The sequence below is a fragment of the Hirsutella rhossiliensis genome, assembly GCF_020360975.1.
Source record: "Hirsutella rhossiliensis strain HR02 chromosome Unknown scaffold00001, whole genome shotgun sequence".
Lineage (NCBI taxonomy): Eukaryota > Fungi > Ascomycota > Sordariomycetes > Hypocreales > Ophiocordycipitaceae > Hirsutella > Hirsutella rhossiliensis.
The window spans coordinates 11,424,486-11,446,171 of record NW_025408667.1 but is presented as its reverse complement, the minus strand read 5'-3'; the positions used below and the strand labels follow the sequence as shown (position 1 = coordinate 11,446,171).

Genomic DNA, 21,686 nt, shown 5'->3' with positions numbered 1-21,686 from the left:
CCCGTGCTCCGTGCCCTTCTCGGAGTTGCCCTGTATCATCTCCGCACCCCGAAACAGGCACTCCCCGTTCCTACCCTCTTCTCCATCCTCGACTGACAACGAACAGGCTCCACGGTGAGCGGCCGCCTCGCTAGCTTCCCTGCAGGACTGTCCGCCATGCTACCGCCTCCTCGACGTCGACTAGCGTGGATTGGCAACAGGCTAGAAAGTTTTGGCTCCGGAGCACTTCCACTTGGATAATCTCGCTTGTTGGCGTACACTATTTCTTTCCGAGTGGGAAGCTTCCTAACGATCACTACTCTCATGGCCGTGGCGTTTCTTCCCTTATAATGCTTGCCTATGGCACCGAAGCGATGCAATACTACTTACTACCCCTTTGTAATCCCCCATTTACCCTCCCTATGTGCGTCCACCGTCCCGGCCCTCGGCTGGTCTCCACGTGCGACCTGCTACCCCAGCTTTGCCAAGGCGGCCCTTCCATCGCCGTGCTCTCTTTGCGCACTCCAGCGAATCCCTGGCTACTGCCGACCTCCGGCACAGGGGGTGGCCGCGCCAACCGCCCGCCGCACACTTCCAACCATACTCTCCGGCCCTTCCAACGCCGTCCCACCCACCTTGCGCATCAGTTGCTCCATCAATATCTGCCACTCCACTCGTCGAGCAACAGCCAAAAGGCTGCCGGCGATAACATGTCCACGGTGTCCCTCGTGCAACCGGACTACCCGGCTAGGTTTGCTCCCTCGCCACCACCAACGTCGCATCAACGGCCTTCATGCTAAAGCGACAGCCAGGATCCCCCTGCCTGTCCTCTTGTAGTCGCTAGCCACCGGAGTCTCGACTTGCAAACCCTGTTGGAGAGTTCTCGTGACCAACTCGCATCCTCCTCCTCAGGTCGTCCCCTATATCCGACTTCACCGTGTCCCAATAGTGGACTCGACACGGTCGGCACCCGCCTCGCTCAGCCGCACGCAATGCCCATCCAAGTACCGACGACCGTCAAAAAGGGACCCCTGCAATTCTACCATAACCTCTTCTTTCCTTCACTCTCATTCGTTATTGTCGCCTTTGCTATCTACTCCATGCAACGATGACACCGAAGGGTACTGCTGGACTTTCTTTCTCCGCAGACTTACCCACACTAACCTTACTGTTCGCCGACCTCCAACTTCTCGCGACATAGCCATCACCCCTACTCAACTTCCAACCCCCGGCTCCCTACTTCACTCACGACCATAGAACCAGATGGTCGAGACTGTTCAAGAACCTCGCCAGCTCATTCCGCATACCCCGCTTCTGATCTATCACCTAGGTAGCATTCTCTGACTCTTAAGTCTCCCCGACCCTAGCCGCGAGCCCTCTTTCGAGCAGCAAGAAAACCTGCTTTATAGGATGCCCACCTCCACTCTGCGTAACCCCTCATTTACACTTCCACGGTGACTACATCTGCCATGTTCTCACGATGTCGGCCTCCCAGATCAACGTCGATACCTCGTCCTCCCCGCGGCAACCTCTTGACAGCCAGAAAAATGCTGGCGCCGACATGTCCATGATGGCCTTTGTCCAGCCCGGCTGCCCGGCTAGGTTCGCCTACCAGAATGAGCATCGTCTCAAAGGGCTCAACGCAGAAACCCTAGCGAGGGTCTTCCTTCCCACGCCCTCATGGCTGTCGGCTCCGGAGTATGCAGCAATCCGGTCAGATACTGGTAATCCATCGACCTGCATCTTCTTCAGCCTTAACATTTCCATATACAACCAACAGATAATCTCCTCGGAATGGACCGAGCAATGGTTCTTCATGGTCGGCCGTGTTCATCCCTTTGCCCTGACGTGGGAAATCGAGCGACGTGATGGCTTGAGTCGGACGATGATAACATCACAGAATACACCGTCCCCGCGCTTATAGTACGCGATCACAGCTACCAACCGTGAGTCTATGCTCCAAATCTCTGTCGCCACTGCCCTCCCTGACGATATCCATAGAATTGTCACTCGCACCTCAGCTCGGTGGATACTTTCCCAACGATACAACCCATTGTCTCCTTCACGGGACCTGTCATCGGCTCCGGCCGCGACCTCCTGCATGGAAACTCGGCTGCGGCCCTTGACGACACCCAGCTGAGCTGCTGCGGCTTTGTCCAGCTCTCCACCTTTATTTGTCCTGGGATTCCCGGCAAACCCCCTTCAAGGGCTTTCACCCTTCCAAGTTTTCGTCATCTTCCCCATTCACGCTAATCCTTGGACCTCCTATGCAAGAAGATGACCGAGAGGGGCGACAGCCAGTTCCAGTCGAACGCTCTCTTCACCTGTACGGGCAAAATCGCCGGCTTACTGGATCACCAGATCATGAAACATGCCCCGGCTTTCGACCAAGACTATATCTTCATCGTCGTCCCCGACACGTGGACTTTCCACGACAAGGCCATGTCCGACCAGGCTTCTGCAACACAACTACTGCCGACGACACCCAAGAGCGCGGTCGGCACATCCTCGGACTATAGCGTTGCGTTGGCCAGGTTTACCTCTACGAAGAAACGCAAGGCCGCCCAAAGCCCCGCCTCCCCACGCCGCATGCTTCTGGCCCAGTCGATCCTTATGCTGGCATCAAGTCGGTCATTGCCCGATCCCTACCAAACCCCAACCAAGAGACGGCGACTTTCTCCGAAACTTCCACCATAATCACCGACTGTGACGGTCAAGACTCCCCCAAATCCGATACCTCCTCCTTTCTGTCCCCGGAAGACCCCGCAGAGTCAGAGACGGACACCGAACAGGTCAATCACCAAGACACATCCGTCTCTGGCTCTATCAGACCTCCCGCGTCGATATCTTCCCGACCACTGCGCGCCCGACGTCCGCCCAAGAATATTCTCTAAACTTTATAGCATCAAACGAAACAATACAACATGACAACATGTCTCATCATCCTCAAAATCAACTGCCAAAGGCTCGAATAGCACATTCTCTTCTCTTCTTGTTCTCCTTTTCATGAAGACGATCAAGTCAAAACTTCCCAATATACTCCTTATTCTGTTTATACCTACGACTTATACCGGTAGCACATGTAAATTTTCCGAGCCTTCCACTCGCCCAGACATGCATTACCCACTCACATCTCTCTTCAACCCTGCCGTCTCTCCACGCCCTCTGAGTTTGCGCCTTTTAAACAAAATCTCCCTCCAGCGGCCTAGCCTGCCTCCCCGACGCTCTGTCTCGGTTTCACTCACGATAATGCTCTACGTCTCTCGCCGTGTCTCGTATCTCGACCTCACTCTTCTTCCTGTCTCCTATCTACTGTCGCCAACTCTCTCTCTCTCTTCTGTAGCCAACTCTTCTCCGGTTCTCTTGTCGCCAAATTTCGTTCCGAAAGGCTTCTTTGCGCGAGCCGCGGCTGGCGAGCCTTCCTCTCGTTTCCCGAATAATGAGGGTTTGGTGCAGACAGGGGTCAATAAGTTTCCCGAGTTCTGATTGGCCCGAATTTTGTATGGACGGCCGCAAAACGTGCAACAATTGGACAACGGCTGCAAAAAGGTGGGACTAGGTGTCAGTGGCCCGTAGCAACCCTGGTTTGTTTACTTGCGCGTCGCCTTGACGTGGAAACTTCGTTGAAGCAACGCGTCTTGATGCGCGGTTCGCGAAGTACTGAGTCCTAAGTCTACTCCCTCAAGGGCTTCAAGATGGACTTAATTTCCATCGTCTGTGCCCGCTGTGCTTCCTTGAGCTCACATCATTGTTGGCTACATCTCCCGGTCATTCGAAATGGAAGACCTCCTTCGAAACCTTACCCTTAGTTCCGGCTTCCACCACATGACAAATACTTGGCCGTCTTTGATGAAATCAACCTTGTCGTTCACAAGATCAAGGTCATATGTCCAGAGCATCTTGGCAAGAAGGAGGTTGACCTCCATATACGCAAAGCTACCCCAAGTCAGCCATGAATGGTACGTCGCAGGCGGGAGCAAATGCATACTTTCTCCCGAGGCATCCCCTCGGTCCCAAAGAAAATGGTTGACTTGCTTCCTTTACATCTGAGCTGTTTTTGTCCATCCAGCGCTCCGGCTTGAATTCCATTGGCTCAAGAAAGTGTTTGGGATCATGCGTCACGGTCCACGCACTGGTGTATATCTCGGCCTGACTGAAGTGTTAGCCCGGAGTCGCTCAAACTCTGATGTGATGATTAGGTGGGTGCTGATTATGAAATACCCCTTGTGGAATGTGTTGGCCATGAATTTGAAAGCCAGGCGAGATGCGCGGGAACCCTTGCGACCCAGGAGGATACAGACGCAGGCCTTCATTGATGACTGACTGTAAATAGCGCAGCGTCTGGGCGGCCTGGGCCGTAATATCCTCATACGACTGGAATGATCCCCGTATCTCGTCTGTAACGCGTTTGAGGGTGGCTGGGTTCTTGAGGAGGAAAGACGTTGTTGCAGCCAGAAACGTCGAAACAGTCTCTCCGCCAGCAATGCTGTTCATAAATTGTCAAGTCCAAATTCCCCAGACGATCTCGATCTCACATAGATGGAAGGCGGCAAGTTGAGCGCCTGGTCACTTACGCGAGTGTCGATACGTGAGCCGTCATTTCCTCCTTGTCCACTTCCCCACATCGCACCTTTTGTGCCAGCAGACTGATGAAGTCCTTGCGTGTTGTTTTCATAGCCAAGATTCTTGCAACATTGTTAGCCGCCCAAACCTAGGTGTTCACCGAAGAACATGAGAGAATACCTCTCCACTTTGGCACGGCTATATTGAGAGTTCTTGTTTCGAACCAGCAGGTTGGACGGGATGAGAAATCGAGCTGCCTTGGCAAGAGCACCGATGCGGCTCAGATTATCAAGTAAAGTTATGAAGTAGAGGTGTTCTTCGACGAGATCGGACCAAAAGTGCGGCTTCCCTACGGGCATCGACATGTCAGTTAGAGCAAAGGCACGTTTTTCGAACCTTGCGAAAGAGCTAGAACCTACCAGCTTCTAGGCTATAAAACGATTCTCCGAAAGCCATTTCTCCGAGGATATCAAAGGACACCATCTCATACCACTTGGTCAAGTTAATGCCATCTGACTCGGCCGAACCCTTCACGCCGATGATCTCGACGAACTGGTCGATTTTGTCGCTGACAATCTTTTCCTGGTCCAACAGACTCTTTTGCGAGAACGCGGCGGACAGCATTTTTCGCATGTTTCCATGTTTTGAGGGGTCGCGCTCGCTGCCGATGCAGAGCTTCTTGAACCCTGCGCCGAATATCTCGTAGAACGGAGCTTTGATTGGCGTTGGCCTCTCTGAGTTAGAATGACCATATATGGCTTTCCATGACTCCACAGATCCAAACGAGAGTTCATTTGGAGAGACGCGCACGATTGGTCCTACAAAGGTTACTATGTTGATGGACTGTTTGCCCAGCTCATGGCGCTGACATACCAAACTTGCGATGCTGCTGCTCAATGGCCACGTGGACGCGTCCAGTTGACGTATGTATGAACCTCCAGAGCTGATTGTTTTGTGAGCTTTAAGGTTACAGGTCGCTCGAGCTTTTTTGTGAGGCATACAAGAGATGAGCGGCCGAGCCATGGCCCGGGGAAAGCCGCCAGCGGGTGAAAGTAGAGGTTGTACAGGATGGTGGCCAATCCGTATAGCACAAGCTGAATATGGAAGTCAATAATCGTGGTTTCCTCCGGCTCCAGAAGCAGGACCCACGAGTTCTGCACAACTCCTCCAGTCCCATAGACATTGCAATGCTTGCTGAATGTCGATCATATTATGGAGTACTCCGTAGTACGAAGTATTTTCGGGTGATTGTGAGTTGCAATAGGAATTTACGGGACAAAGTTGCCTTGGGCCCCTACCAAGTTGAGAGGTAGGGAGTGCTCCGTGCGGGTGCTCCGTACAAGTATTAGTTAATACGGCCGCATGGTGAGCAATTTGCGTCCGAAAGGGGTTATGCGGGCCGGGCCACCGCAGGTTCCAAATCAGTCGACAGATATTACGGTGTAATATCAATTAATTAAGATGGTAAAAAGCGAGAAAGGCGGTTTGAACAAGACGCATTAGTGCCTGATGCGTACTTCGTACCAGTCTTCGGATCCTAACCCAATGACTGGAAAAAGACGGCTTGAGCATGGCACACGTTGCAGGAGAAACTGGTGGATACCGGCGAGATTTATTGTGAATTCCAGCATATCACTGCAGGCTACTCATTTTGAAAATGTATTGAGATCGTGTCCAAGGTTATAGTTCGTTCCGGATGTTGAGAGATCCGCTTCCTTTGTTATCTACCTCATGTCTGTGAGAACTTGCTGGAAAGCCGTCTTTTCAGTGTTATATTCGCCGAACCACTGAAGCCTCAGAGCGGCAATAGGCTCCTCCAACTCCGTCCAGCAGTCTCCGAGCGTTAGAATGACGCGGCCATTCCACCGCCCCAGCGACCGCACCTCGTTGGGATCATCCTTTCCATACGCCTCTACTTGGCGTTCTGCCGTTGCGGTGGCCGAGTACGCTACAGCCAAGCCGGCGTGGTAAGCACTGCTGACCGGAGAGCCAGCTTGGATGATGGGGGCGGCAAGATTCTTGGGTAAGAGCTTGGAGATGGTGGCCGCGGGTGCGACGCCGTTGATGGTGGCTCCAAACTTCTTCATTGACGGACGAAGGGCCCGAATCAACCCCACAAGCTTGTGGGCGAGTTAGTCGGCCGGCTGCTCATGTTCTGGCTGAAGGGGTGGCAATACTCACAGCGGCTTTGGAGGCACTGTATACCGGCAAGCTCTGCTCTGGCGAGTAGGCGGTGGCGCTCGCAGTTATCACAATGCTGCCTCCCGGCTTTTGCTTGGCGAATTTGTTCAGCGCCAGCTTCGTGACGTTGAGCACTGCTTTCAAGTTGACGTCAATCACCTCGTAGGCTGGCTCCTGCAGATTCCCCTCCGAGTCGTAAACATCCGAAAAGAAATCCGCCTCCTCCGAGATGCCGGCGTTGGCTACGACAATATCGACTCCACCAACCTTCTCAAAGACAGACCGGAGCTCTTTCCAGTCCACCACGTTGCACTTGTGAAAAATTACGGAAACCTCTGAAAAGGGACCGAGCTCATTTGGCTGTGAACCAAGTTCATAACCTGGAACTTCGAATATGTCAAACTGGTAATCGATGGGGACCCTGTCGAGCACATGCACCGTGGCGCCTTTGGAAGCGAAGATGCGAGCTGCTGCAAGCCCTATGCCGGATGCTCCGCCTGTACATTGTCGGACGCTGGTAAGAACTATGAGTGCGGCAGCTTGTCGTCATCACAGACTCACCAGTTAGCACGACGACTTTCCCCCTGAGGTCGGGGATGTCGGCGCTCGTAAGATGAAGAGCTGTCATCTTGTGGTTTGAGCCGTGCTCCCGTGTGGACTCGTGCAAAAGTTGAGCGTATGTAGGTACGAGTGCTGACTGACATCTGCGAGCACTTCAGCAACGGTTCCTTTTGACAAGTGTTGGAGTTTTCCGTCTGTGCTTGGCCGGCATTACAGGGGGGACCGACCTACCCGTTGGTCAAAGACCAACTTAACTGCCGTTAAGTTGGCCTAAAAAATCCGGGATAGCACAAAAACCCCCGGGATAATCTTAGAATAGTAGAAATTACTAATATAACTATTAAGAATTGAGTATCTTAGATTTTAGCGTATTTTCGAAGAAGTACTAACTTCTTAATACTTTTTTTAGTAAATTACTAGGCCTAAGGATTGTCCCTAGGGTTTTTATGCTGTCCCGGATTTTTTGGGCCAACTAAGTGGCGAAGACACTTAGTTGGGCTGCTGTGGCCCCACACCTAGACCAACGGGTAGTCGGGAAGCCTTGATCATCGACATGGATGATATGACCGGACTACCTAATGGAGTAACTGCTCAAGTGGATTAGCACTTGCAAGTCTATGATCTTTCCCCACTTTGTAGGCTCCGCGAGTCCAGGAGTCCATAACACCCAAGTTTATGTCTCGGGGGCTGCTGCAGGTGACAACTCGGGCGCTCATGTTTGGCGTCTTCGTCCCCTCGAACACCTTCATCATGCAGTACATTTCGTGGGCGCAGACCTTTTTCGCGCTTTTAGCCGCCATCGCAGTAACCAAGATGTGCAAACTCGTCCTGTATATAAGATCAGCGAGGAAAACTGGACTCCCATACGTCGTGGTTCCATGCCTCGAAACGGAGATTGTGGCACAACTCCTGACCCCTCTGCTCCGTCGGATATATACTCAGCAACTCGATCGCGGGCGAGGCTGGCCAAGATGGTGTCGGTTCATGATCAAGGACTGGTCATGGGAAGATAAGCGTCTTGCCCACGACGAGTTTGGCGATGTGTTTCTCGTTGTGTCGCCGGAGGGAATTATCTGCTACAGCGCGGACGCCGCCATGGGATGGGACGTTTTGAATCGTCGATACGACTTCACAAAGCCCCGCGACAAGTACAGTACGTTTTGCACGATCCCCAGTCCGACAGGGTCAAGCATCTATCTGACAGGATTGGGCAGAGATCTTGGAGCCATACGGCCCCAACGTCGCCACGGCTGAAGGAAGCACATACCGGTTCCACGTCCGCATTACCGCGCCGCCATTCTCGGACGGCAGCGGGGTCAACGAGCTTGTCTGGAAAGAGACGCAGCGGCAGACGCAGCTTTTAATGCAAGACTGGACCGAGAATCAGCCAGAGAATATCGGCGAGGATGTCAACGCCCTGACACTCGCCGTCATTTCGCTTGCCGGGTTTGGCAAGAGGCTCGAGTCGGTGAAAGACCAGACCCAAGATATCCCCCCTGGCTACAGGCTGAGCTTTCTGCGCGCCATCAGCGATACCACGGCATATATGCTTGCGATTCTCGTCTTCCCGAGCTGGCTGCTGGAGCTTACGCCGTATGCAAAGGCGAGTCTTGCGAAGAAGCAGCTTGAGAAATACATGTACGCCATGATTCGCCAGGCGAAGCAGCGCATCGAAGTTGGAACCTGCTCCCAGGAGACAACTCGGGGAAACTTGCTCCAGTCGGTTGTGCAAGCTGCGCATGACGAGTCCGAGGATCGGTCAACAAAGGAGCCGGCCCAATCTCCTCGAAGGGGCTTCAATGAGGATGAAGTCGCCGGAAACCTATTCATCTACCTGCTTGCCGGTCAGTGATCAAAGCCCAGTACATGACAAAGACGTGTTGTGTCTAAGCATTCTTTTCCTGGCAGGTTACGAGACGACGGCCAACGCTATTGTTTACGCTCTTGTTGTGTTGGCGCTGAGGCCAGACATCCAGGCGAAGGTTGTGGAGGAGGTCGACCGCGTCTATGCCGAGGCCGCTGCCGACGGCCGCAGCGCACTCACTTACAAGGACGATTTTGCCAAGTTGGCATACTCTTACGGCTTCATGGTAGGCCACCACCATCTCACTCTACTGAGTTGTGCGAACAGGGGCTGAGCACTTGCAGTACGAAACGTTTCGTCTGTACCCCGGCGTCACCCTCATCACCAAGATATGCCGCCAAGCGCAACATGTCCAGGTTTCCGACGAGTCTGGCGGCAGCGCGAGGGATGTCATTCTCCCCGCGGAGTGCAGGGTCTACCTCTCCTGTCCAGGAGTGCATTACAACCCCAAGTACTGGCCAGAGCCGCAGCAGCTCGACCCGGACCGATGGTGCACGGGTGCAAGCAATGATTTCGGAAGAGGGAGCAACGTGAAGTCGGAAAACGCCGGCAAACACGTCGTTGCCGCCGACAAGACGCGACATATGAGAGGGACTCTGCTCACATTCTCTGACGGCTCGCGCGCATGCCTAGGGCGCAAGTTTGCGCAGGCAGAGTTTATTGGATTTCTAGCCACCTTGCTGCGGCAGCTCGAGGTCTCTTTTGCACCCGGCGTAGACGCCGAGAAAGTCCGGCGGGATCTGAATCGCAAGTCCGCGGGCAAGATCACCCTGGCGCCCGTCGAGGAATTCCGGCTGGCACTTCGCAAAAGAGAGGCCTTCACCACCTAAAGGCGAAAGCAGCAGCGTCCTGAACTGGCCCACACATCTTAGAGTCTAGACCAACGGCTACGAGTACGCACGAGTTGGCCGAGTACGAGTACGAGTACGGATGAGGCGGCCGCTTATCCGGGGCTCTCCAACGGGCAGAAGACCATGGCATTGCTATATGGGGCTTTTGCTCCTTTTGGAAATTATTTCCCGTTGATTCAAGGTGTGTGTGGGCCACACACGGCAGACCAAATAGCATGTGTCGGGTAATGTCTGTTACATGTACTCCGTAAGCGAGCTCTCATTAAATTCTCGTAAAACATCGCTCCAACTCTGGAGCTCTTGGGAAAAGCCAGCCTTTCCAAAAACCCCAGTTCAAACCATGCTCGTCTCCGGCGAGCCACAGGAGCAAAGTGAAGCTGTCTTGAAAGATGCGCCCCCGGCAGCGAGCGAACCGAACGGGGAAGAGTGTGTGTCGGGGGGCCGTCTGGGCCTGCTGATGCTTGCACTCGTCCTGTGCATGTTCTTGGTTGCTCTCGACATGGTAGGCAGCCGTGGAGATGCTTCTGGCCGAGACTCAGCAGCTAACCAACGCGACTTGGTAGACTATTGTTACGACGGCCATTCCTCGTATTACCCAGGAGTTTAACAGCCTTGATGACATTGGCTGGTACGGCTCGGCCTTTTTCCTCACCATATCTGCCTTTTCTCAGGTATGGGGGAAAGCGTACACGTACTATTCGCTCAAGTTTGTGATTCTCGCTGCAATTTTCGTCTTTGAAGCCGGCAGTTTGATTTGCGGTATATGACCTCTTTCGCAATGTGTTATCAGTCACAACATGACACCAGTTACTGACTGACCTTGGCTCGCAGGTGTTGCCCAGGACAGCCGCACGTTGATCATCGGCCGCGCCGTCACGGGCGCCGGCGGCGCAGGCATCACGAATGGATGCTACACCATCATTGCTTTCATCGCGGAGCCAAAGAAGCGCCCGGCGTACACGGGCATCCTGGGAGCCACGTATGGCATTGCCAGCGTTATTGGGCCGTTGATTGGTGGTGCGTTCACAACCAACGCGACATGGCGGTGGTGGTACGTTGGATATGGCAACCCCCTTCCCTCCCGGCAAGACTTCTCTTACTCGTATGCTCAGTTTCTACATGAATCTACCAGTCGGTTTTCTCTCAGCATGCGTGCTCGTCTTCTTTTTCCAGCCGCCTCCTTCAGCAGCACCCCGCAAGGCATCAACGATGGACAAGTTGCGAAACATGGACCCCGTCGGCACGGCGCTGATTCTGGCATCCCTTGTCTGTTTCCTCCTTGTCATGCAGTGGGGCGGAGTGTCGAAGCCCTGGAGCTCGGCAGATGTCATAGGAACGCTTGTCGGATTCGTCTTGATCATGATGCTCTTCGCCGTGCATCAAACCTGGCTAGGCGAAACGGCAATGATGGTTCCGCGACTGGTGACAAACCGGCGCGTCTTCTTCCTTGCTTTGTTTAATTTCTTCCTGGCCGGGTCCTTTTTCAACTTTGTCTACTACCTTCCCATCTACTTTCAAGCCATCGGCGGATATTCCGCCAGCGCGAGCGCGGTGCGCAACCTCCCGCTCATTCTCGGCTCATCCGTCGCCACCATAGCTGGAGGTGCCGCCTTGCCTCTGGTTGGATACTTCAACCTGTATCTCCTTGGCGGTTCTGCCCTAGCAATCGTAGGTGGCGGATTCATGTTAACTCTCACAACCGTTATGGAGATGGCAAAGTGTGTCGGGTTTCAGCTTCTCTTGGGCGTTGGGGCTGGCCTCTGTATTCAGATTCCCGTCGCCGTTGGGCAAGGATTCGCAGAGCCCGCAGACATCGCCGCCACGACTGCCGTTTTACTATGTAAGTTGGGCGCTGACGCTGAATGTGCTACACCTGAATCCGCTCATCTAACAACGAGTCATTATGAAACTGCAGTTTTCCAAACAATGGGCGGCACCATCTTCATATCGGCCGCGCAGAGCATCTTCACCAACAGCATAGTCCGAGACATGGCACACTCGGGGATTGATCCTTCTCGAGTGATATCGATTGGTGCCACGGAGCTGCAAGGCGGCTTATCGTTTACAGAGCTTCCCGAGGTCCTAGCGGCCTATCTCTCTGGGTTGCGAAATGCATGGATACTTGGTGTTGTCTGCGCCGGCCTATCTCTCCTGTCCGGCCTATCCTTGCGATATCAAACCATCCATGACATGAAGGAAACGGCGCACCAGAAAGACGCGGAGGCGTAGAGCTGCTCGTGTATCCGAGACTCCCCCGATGGATAGAAGAACTACGGAGTAGCGACACGTGCGCATCTTCATGTGGCAATCGATTTTGACTACACACTACATGGCTGGCTTACAGCTAGGTGCCCACTGTGCCGCGTAGTTGCGAAATTCCAGGTCCTGCACCAGGTTCTGCATGTGAGCCTCTGTCATCGTTATCTGAAGCTCCACAGATCCATCCTTGCGACGGGGCATCAAGAAGCAGACGCCGTCGAACACGCCTTGTGGGAAGCGAAAGTAGTCTGGCGTTCCCTGCTCGCCGAAAGTGTTCCCCCAGCTGATGTCGTAAAATGGAAGCTTGTATAGCGAGCTGAAGACGACGTCATTCGCAAGCCATGTCGGGTGAAGCAGACCAAGATTATGAACATCCGGAATGGAAGCTGCTAGCTGCAGCGTTTCCAGAATGACTTGCGGCTGCCTATGCTCGCGGAGGCTAGTACGAAGCTCGTTGGTGATGGAACCCAGCGAGGTCTGCCTATTTGATAGTTGCCTGGTGGTGCTGCAGGTGTGACTGTACAGGACTGCGTTGCCGAGAAACCCGTCGGTGATGGTCGGCGAGACGTCGTTGCGGACATCCATGGCCATCATCAAGGTCGAGGGCTCGTCTCGATTCTGCTCGTCCAAGCCTGTTCGTGCGCGTACGGCGCATCGCCATAATAGAGCCGCGACTGCTTCGGTTGTCGAAACCCTGTCGGAGATTGAGCACGTATTCTTCAGGCGCTCGAGGTTGTACCGGTCTATCAAGAACATGCGTGTCACGGTTGTCCCAGGGGCAATCTTGGCCGCCAGGACTGTGCTCGACATTTCCCTTGGGCGGTAGTCTAGTCCCAGCATCCGCCATGATCGAGGATTCTTCTTGAGTATTGCATATAGACCCTCTGTCACAACCGGATCCAGCGTCTCCGTATCCGATTTCCTCGGGCCAAAAATGTGCGTGTCTATGATGGTGGCCGAGTGTTGCTTGAGCGTTTGGGCCCAGTCTACATCCACCTCGTTGTCCCAGTCTTTCGAATCCACGATTTCTGCGATACGAGCTGCATGAGCCGCCCAGGCAGCCTTGACGGCGGCAACGCTGATGCCGTCCATGAGCGCATGGGAAGTGTTGAATACAAGGAGGCAGCCTCCCGAGACGAATATTGCTCTCATCGCCGTTGTTAAGCGGACACCCGGTTTGCCAGTGTCCCTGGTAGGCATTACCTTGGATGCATCAATACATCTCCGCGGGACTTGCATCTCCATAAGCCCTTTGTACGACCTGAACTCTGCGGTTCCGTCTTGGATGTCAAGTTCTGCTCTGGATGAGGAAGCACGTAATATCTTTGTCCCGGCTCGCGAGACTCCGTCGTCGGCCGGCATGATGACTCCTCCCAAGACTGGGTTTTCTTCCAGGAGACGGCTGTGGGACAGCTTCAGGATAAGTTTTGCTCTCGGTTGTTGGCGCTGAGGGCACGGAAAACAGAGTACATGACAATTGTCAATGTCTGGCATGATGTCATCCAACGGCCCAAGCTTCCAGAAGTCGGCCATGTTGAAAGGTGTTGTGTCTGCTGAGGAGTTGGGACTAGAGTTGTTTGTTTGAGGGACGAGTTAACAACATGATGTGAAAGGAGAGGGTGATGATGCCTGACATGAACTGATTTCAGTGCACGATAATACCCGTACAGCACCGGGCTACGCCACAGTTCCCAAATTAGCCAGCCACCCGGAGCTCGACGAATTGCCGAAAGAGGAAATTTTGTCGGGCCTTGGCCGGGTCCCTTAGAACCTACGGAGGAGTACTTCGTATTATTCCTGCTAAACCTCCGGCTGTCGACAATGGCCCATGCATGCTGCCGGACGGAAGATGGTAGTCGTACAAATCAGGTCGCCTTTTCTGGCCAAGGATCTGGGATGCCTACAACAACACATTCAGATTCAATTTGCTGCCCCCGTTCTGAATCGCAGGCAACAGATCTGCTCGACAACGGACCCCATGACATTTACAACAGCTCCTGGGAGCATGGGCATAAGCACCGCTGTTGCCGTTCTGGGTCTCGTCAGCGTGAGTCAAGCCGACAGAAGCCTCGCAAATCCAGACTAAATGAGCACCAAGTTTCTCGCAAGCCTCGTTTCGTTCATCATCTACCAAATCTACTTTCATCCTCTATCCGGGATTCCAGGCCCAAGGCTAGCTGCCGTAACCAATGTCGGTCAACCCCCAAGACTGGTCCATCTCTCGATCATCCTTGGAAACGTCCATTTTAACGTCGACGCAGCTTCCGTACAGTCGAAGCTACTTGGGCGGCCGACAGCCATGGGACATTCTGAAATTGCATGAGAAATATGGTCAGTGGCGCCCTACCAAGCCGACGGTTTCGCTTCGTTATTGCGACTGGCAGTGGCTCATGGAACGTCACAGGCCCCGTGGTCCGCATATCTCCCAATGATATTTCCTTCAATAGTGCCAGGTCGTGGCACGACATTTACGGTGTACGCAAAGGAAGATCAAACTGCTTCACCAAAAGCGACTTTTATGATGGGGGCAACTTTGCCGCTGAGGCCCATTCCATTGTCAGCGAGCGTGATCCGGCCAAACACCGTCAGATGCGCAAATTTCTGGCCCGTGCCTTCTCTGAATCGTCACTTAGGGAGCAGGAGGCGCTCATCGGGGAGACGATCGACCACTTCGTTCAAAGGGTTGGCAAGGAGGGCGTCGCCGACTTGACCCACTGGTTCAACTTGCTCACCTTTGGTACTACATACATTCGTCGGCATGGGATTGCCCTTTGCTCACGCTGCTCCGTTAGATATCATCGGCAAACTCGCTTTCGGCACCGACTTCCAAGGCATCGCATCTGGTAATACTCATGCATCACTCTCGGTGGCTTTCGTGTTGTCTGACGTAACCTACAGGCCAGACACACTCCTTGATTGATGACATCCTGGGTAGCATGTCTCAAGCCAGCCTTTCAGACACATGGAAACGGTTCCCTGTCATCGGAAAGATATGGATGCTCTTCAACTCTCGATGGGCGGCCCAACTTGTCGCAGCTGCAACGAGACATCAGAAGTATACTGTCGATTTAACTGCCAAGCAAGTATTAGCATGCGGCTGCGTGCCCGAGACAGCCGCTCCTGCGCAAAACGCTAACATTAGCTAGGAGGATCAATGAGCAGACTTACCGCAAGGATTTCATGAGTTATCTGCTCCGTGACCGTGCTGAGATATCCGATATTCAGCTAGCGGCCCACGCCTCCGACTTTGTGTACTTGACGTCCCCCTTCCTCTTGAAACCCTCCCAGACCAGCGCCTGACACAATTGTCATTAGAATTGCAGGAAGTGAAACCACCGCTACCACCCTCGCAGTCGTTTTCTACCACCTTTGCAGGAACCCCTCCGTCAAGAAGCAGCTTGAGCACGAGATTCTGTCGTCCTTTGGCGCATACGAGGACATCAACGCCACCTCGGCTTCTGCGCTCAAGTACCTGCACGCAGTGTGCCTTGAGGCCCTCCGAATGTTTCCTCCACTGCCTCTCAGTCTCCCCCGAGAAGTGCCAAGCCCGGGCGAGATGGTGGAGGGGTTCTTCCTGCCAGCAGGTGTAAGTCCTTTCCGCCCGTGCCTACGGCCGACGTAGCAGACGCATGGCCACCTCACCTTGGGGCAATTGCTAACTTTGGCAGACAATTGTGGCCACGAGTCCTTACGCGGCGAGCATGAGCCCAAACAATTTCGACAGACCCGACGATTTCCTGCCGGAGAGATGGCTAACAGGCGAACCGACGGATATCCTGGAAGCCAGCAGACCGTTCTCCTACGGACCCCGAGCATGTCTGGGACGAGCGTACGTTATCAACATATAATGGACCGACCTGGACCGACTTTGGCGCTCGTGTCGGCTAACATGCCCAATAGACTTGCGTGGGTGGAAATGAACCTCACAATATGCAGACTGGTGCACAAATATGAGTTTGCCATGTCAAACACGGACCTGGACTGGAACAAGAAATCGAAAATGCAACTGCTTTGGAAGAAGCCCAAAATGCTGGTCAAGCTAACAAAACGGCGAAATTAGGACAGTGTCGGCTATAGAACTTTAAATAGAAATGGGTGTGGCTACGGTAGCGGCCGTGTATGAATCTAACGGATAATATTCCAGATGCTATCGTGAACCCATAGCTTTATGTAATACAGCAGCGCTGTCGATGCACACCTCAAACTCGTGCCATCATGTCTCCAGGGCCCTCCTTGCCTTGGACTCGATTGTAACTAAATGAAGGATGCTATTGAGAGAGCCCCTATGTGCTAGAATATCAGTCATCTCCATCGGAGGTGCCTCCAGTTTTGGTGGCTGAGTTCAACAGATGCTACCGTACTCTCAAGCAGGGGCTTGAGAGCACAGTGGAAGAAATAGGGGCACAGAAAGGTGAATTTAGTGATGCATATCTTAGTCTATCTATTGGGACAAGAGAGGGGCTTATATAGGTACAGTGACCACACATAGCTAGCCAAAAGAGGGCATTGAGATGTTCCTATACCTGAGTCAGGCCTGCATGATGTCCTTGGGCTAGGGGAGTCATGTTGGTCAGGCAGGCTTCCTTGTGCATGACTATTGGGTCCACTGGGCATGACTGTGGCATCTTATGCCCACTCTCCACAACACGTACATTATACCTTCAGCAGAGAGAAAAGTATATTATCAAGGTCGTAGTAGCCGGAGGAAGAAAATTAATCATGTCTAATATGTGGGCAGCCACTTTTACACTCAAATCGGACCGTCATGTGGTTCCTTGATGGCGTAGGTCCTCCGAAACGATTTATCGATGCTTTCTAAGTAATATGTGCCAGCCGTCATGGTAGACAGGCTGCCAGTAGGGGTGTAGTCCTTGGCGCCATATGCCTTCTCCCTCAGAGCGCATGCCTGGCAAACAACTTAGCGTATGCACCTTGCACAAACAAACGGACAGACTTACCGCTTCGTACTCCTCTGGCGTGGCGATATGGCGACGATCCAGGCGGCCCATGAGGTCAATATTGTCCACCATGTCCTTAAGGTCGCCGGTGACCTTGACAGCGAACAAGGTGCTGGCAATGCCACTTCCATAGCTAAACAGGCCAATCGTCTTTCCACGGGCGGCCTCGACATCGATATTGCTTATCAAACTGATGAGAGAGCAGTATAGGCTCGCCGTGTACATGTTGCCGCATAGGCTGGGTGCGGCAATGCAAGGCTTGACGCGCGAGACGTAGCGTTCTTTGCTCAACGCCACAAAGGCCTTTTCCAGATCTTTGCATCGCAGTGACTCGTCGTAGCTCAAGTCACGCAGCTTGGCTGGTACGGTGCTCCAGATGACGTCGTCCTGTGACTGCAGCGCGTCGTTGTAGAGCAGCCGGCCGTAGGACTTGCTCACCAACTTGCAGTTTGGCGTGTGGAAAGCCATGTAGTCAAAGAGATCGAGGATGCCTTTTTTGGTGTCATCCTTCGGGCCATGGCCGTTGGCAAGACTTTTTTGTTTCTCCCTCCGCTGCTTCAGGGCGTTGTAGCACGCGTCGATGGCAGAGAGGTAGCATCTGATGGACTCTTGTCCGTTGACCAATGGGTACTCGGCCTTGAGGTCCGGCTTGTAAAAGTCAAAGGCGTGCGTCATGAAGGTCCCCCGAAGAGACACATCTACAGCGAGAGGAGCATCCGGCCCGACGAGGAGGGCAACGCAGCCGGCTCCGCCTGTAGGGCGCGAAGAAGGCTGATTGTATATCGCAATGTCCGAGGCCACGACGATGGCGTCTCGGCCGTCCCAGGATCGAGACTCTACCCAGTTGACGGCGTTGAACAAGGCATTGGTGCCGCCGTAGCATGCGTTGACGGTGTCGGCCCCTTCGAGGCTCGTGTTGCCGCTCGGTTCGAACAGCTGCGTCAGGACCGTCTTGACGGACTTGGCCTTGTCGATCATGGACTCGGTCCCAACTTCCAGCCGGCCGATCGACTTGGGGTCGATTTCGTACTTGCGGAGGAGTGAGGCCACGGCCGTCAGCGCTAGAGAACAGACATCTGCCGCATGTCAATAGGCGCACATGGCGGCATTCCTAAGCACTGACGAACCTTCCCTGTCGGTGCAAAAGTTCATGGATTTGAGGCCTAGACCGATGGTGTATTTGCCAGCCGACACGCCCTGGTGTTGCTCAAAGAGCGTTTGATCAAGACACTACTCGTAATCCAGCGATGAGCCTTGAGCTTCCTGGCGCCCTTACGACGGACATGTTTCGCACGGGCGTACCTGTCCGGGGACATAAATTTCCATGGCCTTGATGCCAACATTTTGAGGATACGCCATTGTGTCGGTCGGTGTTGAGCTTGGTTCTGGTCTCGGGAGCATCGGCCAGCGGTTTTGGGACGCAACCGAAATTACGAATGACAGGCGAAATGAACGAAACAGCATCTACTAAGTACTCATACTCGTACTGCGCTGCCAGCACTCGGCGGAGCGCCATGGTGCTTGAGTGGATGGATCACATCCCCTGTAGCCGACCAACCGACGCGGGTTTATCACTGGTATTACGGAGCAATTGCCCCTTCGAACCCGAAACCCGAGGTTTTCCGCACCTACTTCTCCACTATTATCAACGGTGAGACAACGTTCGCATGGCGACCTTTAAACACGGCTTCTATTGCGGTTGGAATCGCCGGGCTCGTCACTCCGTATTGTGGGGGTGGCTCGATGAGGGACGACGGCTCGTACATGGACGTGGGCTCCGATACCGTGCAAATACAGTACACGAGAAGAAGGAATTGGAGTACAGTACGGAGTAAGAGGAAGATATTGGAGCCCTTTCTAACTACCCGTTGGTCTAGGTGTGGGGCCACAGCAGCCCAACTAAGTGTTTGGCCCAAAAAATCCGGGATAGCACAAAAACCCTAGGGACAATCCTTAGGCCTAGTAATTTACTAGAAAAAGTATTAAGAAGTTAGTACTTCTTCGAAAATACGCTAAAATCTAAGGTACTTAATTCTTAACAGTTATATTAGTAATTTCTACTATTCTAAGATTGTCCCGGGGGTTTTTATGCTATCCCGGATTTTTTAGGCCAACTTAACGGCAGTCAGCCGCGCCTGCCTTTGACCAACGGGTAGGTTAATGCAATTGAGATGCAACCACGAGTGCTCCGTACGGAGTATGAGTACGAGTACGGAGCACTCCGTATGAGTACGCATATTATTACTCCGTACCTATAATACGTATTAATATGTGGGTAGACCGACAATTGTACACAAAGGGCAAGACGCGGATAACCCCTTTCGGAAGTCCACACCTCCCATCGGGTAGTCGGAACGAGCCAACAGTCAGCACGATACTGATGACTCCCAATGCTCTCGAGCGGCGTATATTTTTGAAGGTTTATACGGGCTTTGGCCTTGTTCAGCAGTGTACGGAGTAAGATTATTAGCTTTACAATCTGTGCTCTTATACCACCGCTTTTCTCCTCCAAACCGTCATCGGAACTACGTCACAGGTCTCAACCGACACAGCCGATTCTCAACATGGCAATTCACAGCGTAGAGCCGAATGGCATTCGGAATACCACCGCTGCAGTAGGGAGCAACACGGCGCACATGGGAAATCACCACGGCCTAGGGCAACTTGTATCTGCTCTCAACGGCCAAGTCACTGCCAACGGCACGGGCACGACTGCCACCGACCAGGCCCCCAAGCTTCAAAACGGCAATGACACCTCAAAGTCAACTGCAGAATCCAAGCTGCCCATATACAGGACCCTATTCAGCTCGTCACTGTTAAGGAGCTCGACGCGAACAATTCCCCCGTCGCCGTGGGCCCCCGCGTGTCACCGTCTGGTCGACCACGTCACCCGAGACGTAGACTCATGGTTTCTAGACAATTGGCCATTTCCCAACGACAACGCCCGGCAGGGATTCGTGAACGCCGGTTTCTCTCGCGTCACTTGCCTTTACTATCCGCTGGCAAAGGACGATCGCATCCACTTTGCCTGCCGTCTCCTCACGATACTCTTTCTAGTTGATGGTGCCTTTAACCCCTCCTCTTGCCTCCATAATTCATCTTGGTCTTGCCGCTAACATCGGGGTCTTCGATATAGACATACTGGAGCACATGTCATTTGAGGATGGCGAAGCATACAATGCGAGGCTCATGCCAATTGCCCGTGGCGATGTGTTGCCAGATCGTGAGTTGCCACCCCCAAGCTCTGCCACGGTGTCTTGAAACAGATGCAGCTAACGTTGGATGATGAGCAGGGACGATCGCAGTTGAGTTCATGTTTTACGACTTGTGGGAGAGCATGCGGGCGCACGACAAGGAGCTAGCGGACGAGGTCCTCGAGCCCACCTTTGTCTTCATGCGAGCTCAGACGGACAAGGCCCGGAAAGAAATCATAGAGATTGGGCAGTATCTCGAATACAGGGAGAAAGACGTTGGCAAAGCGTGAGTGATAGTGATGGACACCCTCCTCTTTGAGTCCGCCGAGCTTCTCAAGTAGGGATGGGATGCTAACATCTCGTCAAGGCTGCTGTCTGCACTGATGCGCTTCGTGATGGACCTGCATCTGACCGCCGCGGAACTGGAAGAGATAAAGCCAGCAGAGAAGAACTGTGCAAAGCACATCTCCATTGTCAATGACATTTACAGCTGGGAAAAGGAGCTCAAGCAGTCAAAGGCCAGCCAGGAGGAAGGTTCATACCTTTGTTCGGCCGTCAGGGTCCTGGCCGACAGCACCGGCCTAGATGTCGAGGCCGGCAAGGCGTGTCTCTGGACGATGGTACGGGAGTGGGAGCTGAAGCATGAAATTCTTTGCTCCGAGCAGCACGTCTCCACTCCGTACAACAAGGCGAAGTTGCTCTACTTGAAGGGTCTGGAATACCAAATGAGCGGGAACGAGCTTTGGAGCAGGACGACGCCGAGGTACATGTAGAAGAGTTTCACGGTTTCACTTTTTGAGCATATCTATAGTTATGAGAAATACACGGCTTTTTTGAGTAGGCACTTGACTGGGGTTGTGGCGCTGGCCAAACGGAAATCCGATAACTAAGGTTATATTATTAATCCGGTAAGAAATTCTGTTGAGGTCTGTGAGACCTAGCGCGCTAGACTCCTGTCCTCTTCAGTAAAGAACGATTCGACAGAATACTCGGACTAGACAAAAGTACTCGAGGTGGTTATTAATCTGGGTTTTAGTTGGGACAAAAGCTGTGGTGACGACAACGGGGCCAGCGTACATTGACATGGAGATGGCTTTCTTGATTGCAAAATGTCAACTGAGAAATATATCCCTAACCATGGTGCAACAAACACCGACCAGAAGCCCTCGATAAGTGAAACCCAGTGAGTATACTCGTACCTTGACTTATATGAAGGACGATCTTGTGTAGTGACCAACGGGTTTATAGGCATCTCAACGGGTCTTTAGAGATGTTA

At 53.2% G+C, this 21,686-nt stretch overlaps 7 protein-coding genes across 7 annotated transcripts; 4 read left to right on the top strand and 3 right to left on the bottom strand.

The window, feature by feature from the left end:
• Positions 1-3,734: 3,734 nt before the first annotated feature.
• HRG_01471 (cytochrome p450 domain-containing protein) lies at positions 3,735-7,351 on the bottom strand (the record flags this gene model as incomplete). Its single annotated transcript, XM_044859942.1, has 14 exons — positions 3,735-3,915; positions 3,968-4,128; positions 4,201-4,465; positions 4,554-4,664; positions 4,723-4,891; positions 4,962-5,228; positions 5,292-5,360; positions 5,416-5,485; positions 5,544-5,696; positions 6,067-6,091; positions 6,271-6,466; positions 6,518-6,662; positions 6,724-7,220; positions 7,285-7,351. 14 exons carry the CDS (start codon positions 7,349-7,351, stop codon positions 3,735-3,737), a joined length of 2,376 nt encoding a protein of 791 aa, XP_044726342.1.
• A 1,028-nt stretch (positions 7,352-8,379) lies between these two features.
• Positions 8,380-9,978, top strand: HRG_01470 (cytochrome p450 domain-containing protein; the record flags this gene model as incomplete). The annotated part of the gene is made up of 6 exons (XM_044859941.1): positions 8,380-8,437; positions 8,499-8,959; positions 9,005-9,128; positions 9,193-9,374; positions 9,433-9,646; positions 9,821-9,978. 6 exons carry the CDS (start codon positions 8,380-8,382, stop codon positions 9,976-9,978), a joined length of 1,197 nt encoding a protein of 398 aa, XP_044726341.1.
• A 361-nt stretch (positions 9,979-10,339) lies between these two features.
• HRG_01469 (major facilitator superfamily domain-containing protein) lies at positions 10,340-12,228 on the top strand (the record flags this gene model as incomplete). Its single annotated transcript, XM_044859940.1, has 6 exons — positions 10,340-10,501; positions 10,563-10,758; positions 10,831-11,050; positions 11,112-11,839; positions 11,915-11,974; positions 12,068-12,228. 6 exons carry the CDS (start codon positions 10,340-10,342, stop codon positions 12,226-12,228), a joined length of 1,527 nt encoding a protein of 508 aa, XP_044726340.1.
• A 96-nt stretch (positions 12,229-12,324) lies between these two features.
• On the bottom strand, positions 12,325-13,350 carry HRG_01468 (transferase family domain-containing protein; the record flags this gene model as incomplete). Its single annotated transcript, XM_044859939.1, has 1 exon — positions 12,325-13,350. One exon carries the CDS (start codon positions 13,348-13,350, stop codon positions 12,325-12,327), a length of 1,026 nt encoding a protein of 341 aa, XP_044726339.1.
• Positions 13,351-14,344: 994 nt separating this feature from the next.
• HRG_01467 (cytochrome p450 domain-containing protein) lies at positions 14,345-16,318 on the top strand (the record flags this gene model as incomplete). Its single annotated transcript, XM_044859938.1, has 9 exons — positions 14,345-14,449; positions 14,520-14,589; positions 14,663-14,995; positions 15,051-15,101; positions 15,157-15,337; positions 15,405-15,509; positions 15,574-15,844; positions 15,927-16,087; positions 16,159-16,318. The coding sequence occupies 9 exons, from the start codon at positions 14,345-14,347 to the stop codon at positions 16,316-16,318; spliced, it is 1,437 nt and encodes a 478-aa protein (XP_044726338.1).
• Positions 16,319-17,008: 690 nt separating this feature from the next.
• On the bottom strand, positions 17,009-18,575 carry HRG_01466 (hydroxymethylglutaryl-CoA synthase; the record flags this gene model as incomplete). Its single annotated transcript, XM_044859937.1, has 4 exons — positions 17,009-17,164; positions 17,217-18,292; positions 18,344-18,446; positions 18,519-18,575. The coding sequence occupies 4 exons, from the start codon at positions 18,573-18,575 to the stop codon at positions 17,009-17,011; spliced, it is 1,392 nt and encodes a 463-aa protein (XP_044726337.1).
• Positions 18,576-19,780: 1,205 nt separating this feature from the next.
• Positions 19,781-21,183, top strand: HRG_01465 (aristolochene synthase; the record flags this gene model as incomplete). The annotated part of the gene is made up of 4 exons (XM_044859936.1): positions 19,781-20,279; positions 20,353-20,439; positions 20,510-20,696; positions 20,778-21,183. The coding sequence occupies 4 exons, from the start codon at positions 19,781-19,783 to the stop codon at positions 21,181-21,183; spliced, it is 1,179 nt and encodes a 392-aa protein (XP_044726336.1).
• Positions 21,184-21,686: the final 503 nt, after the last annotated feature.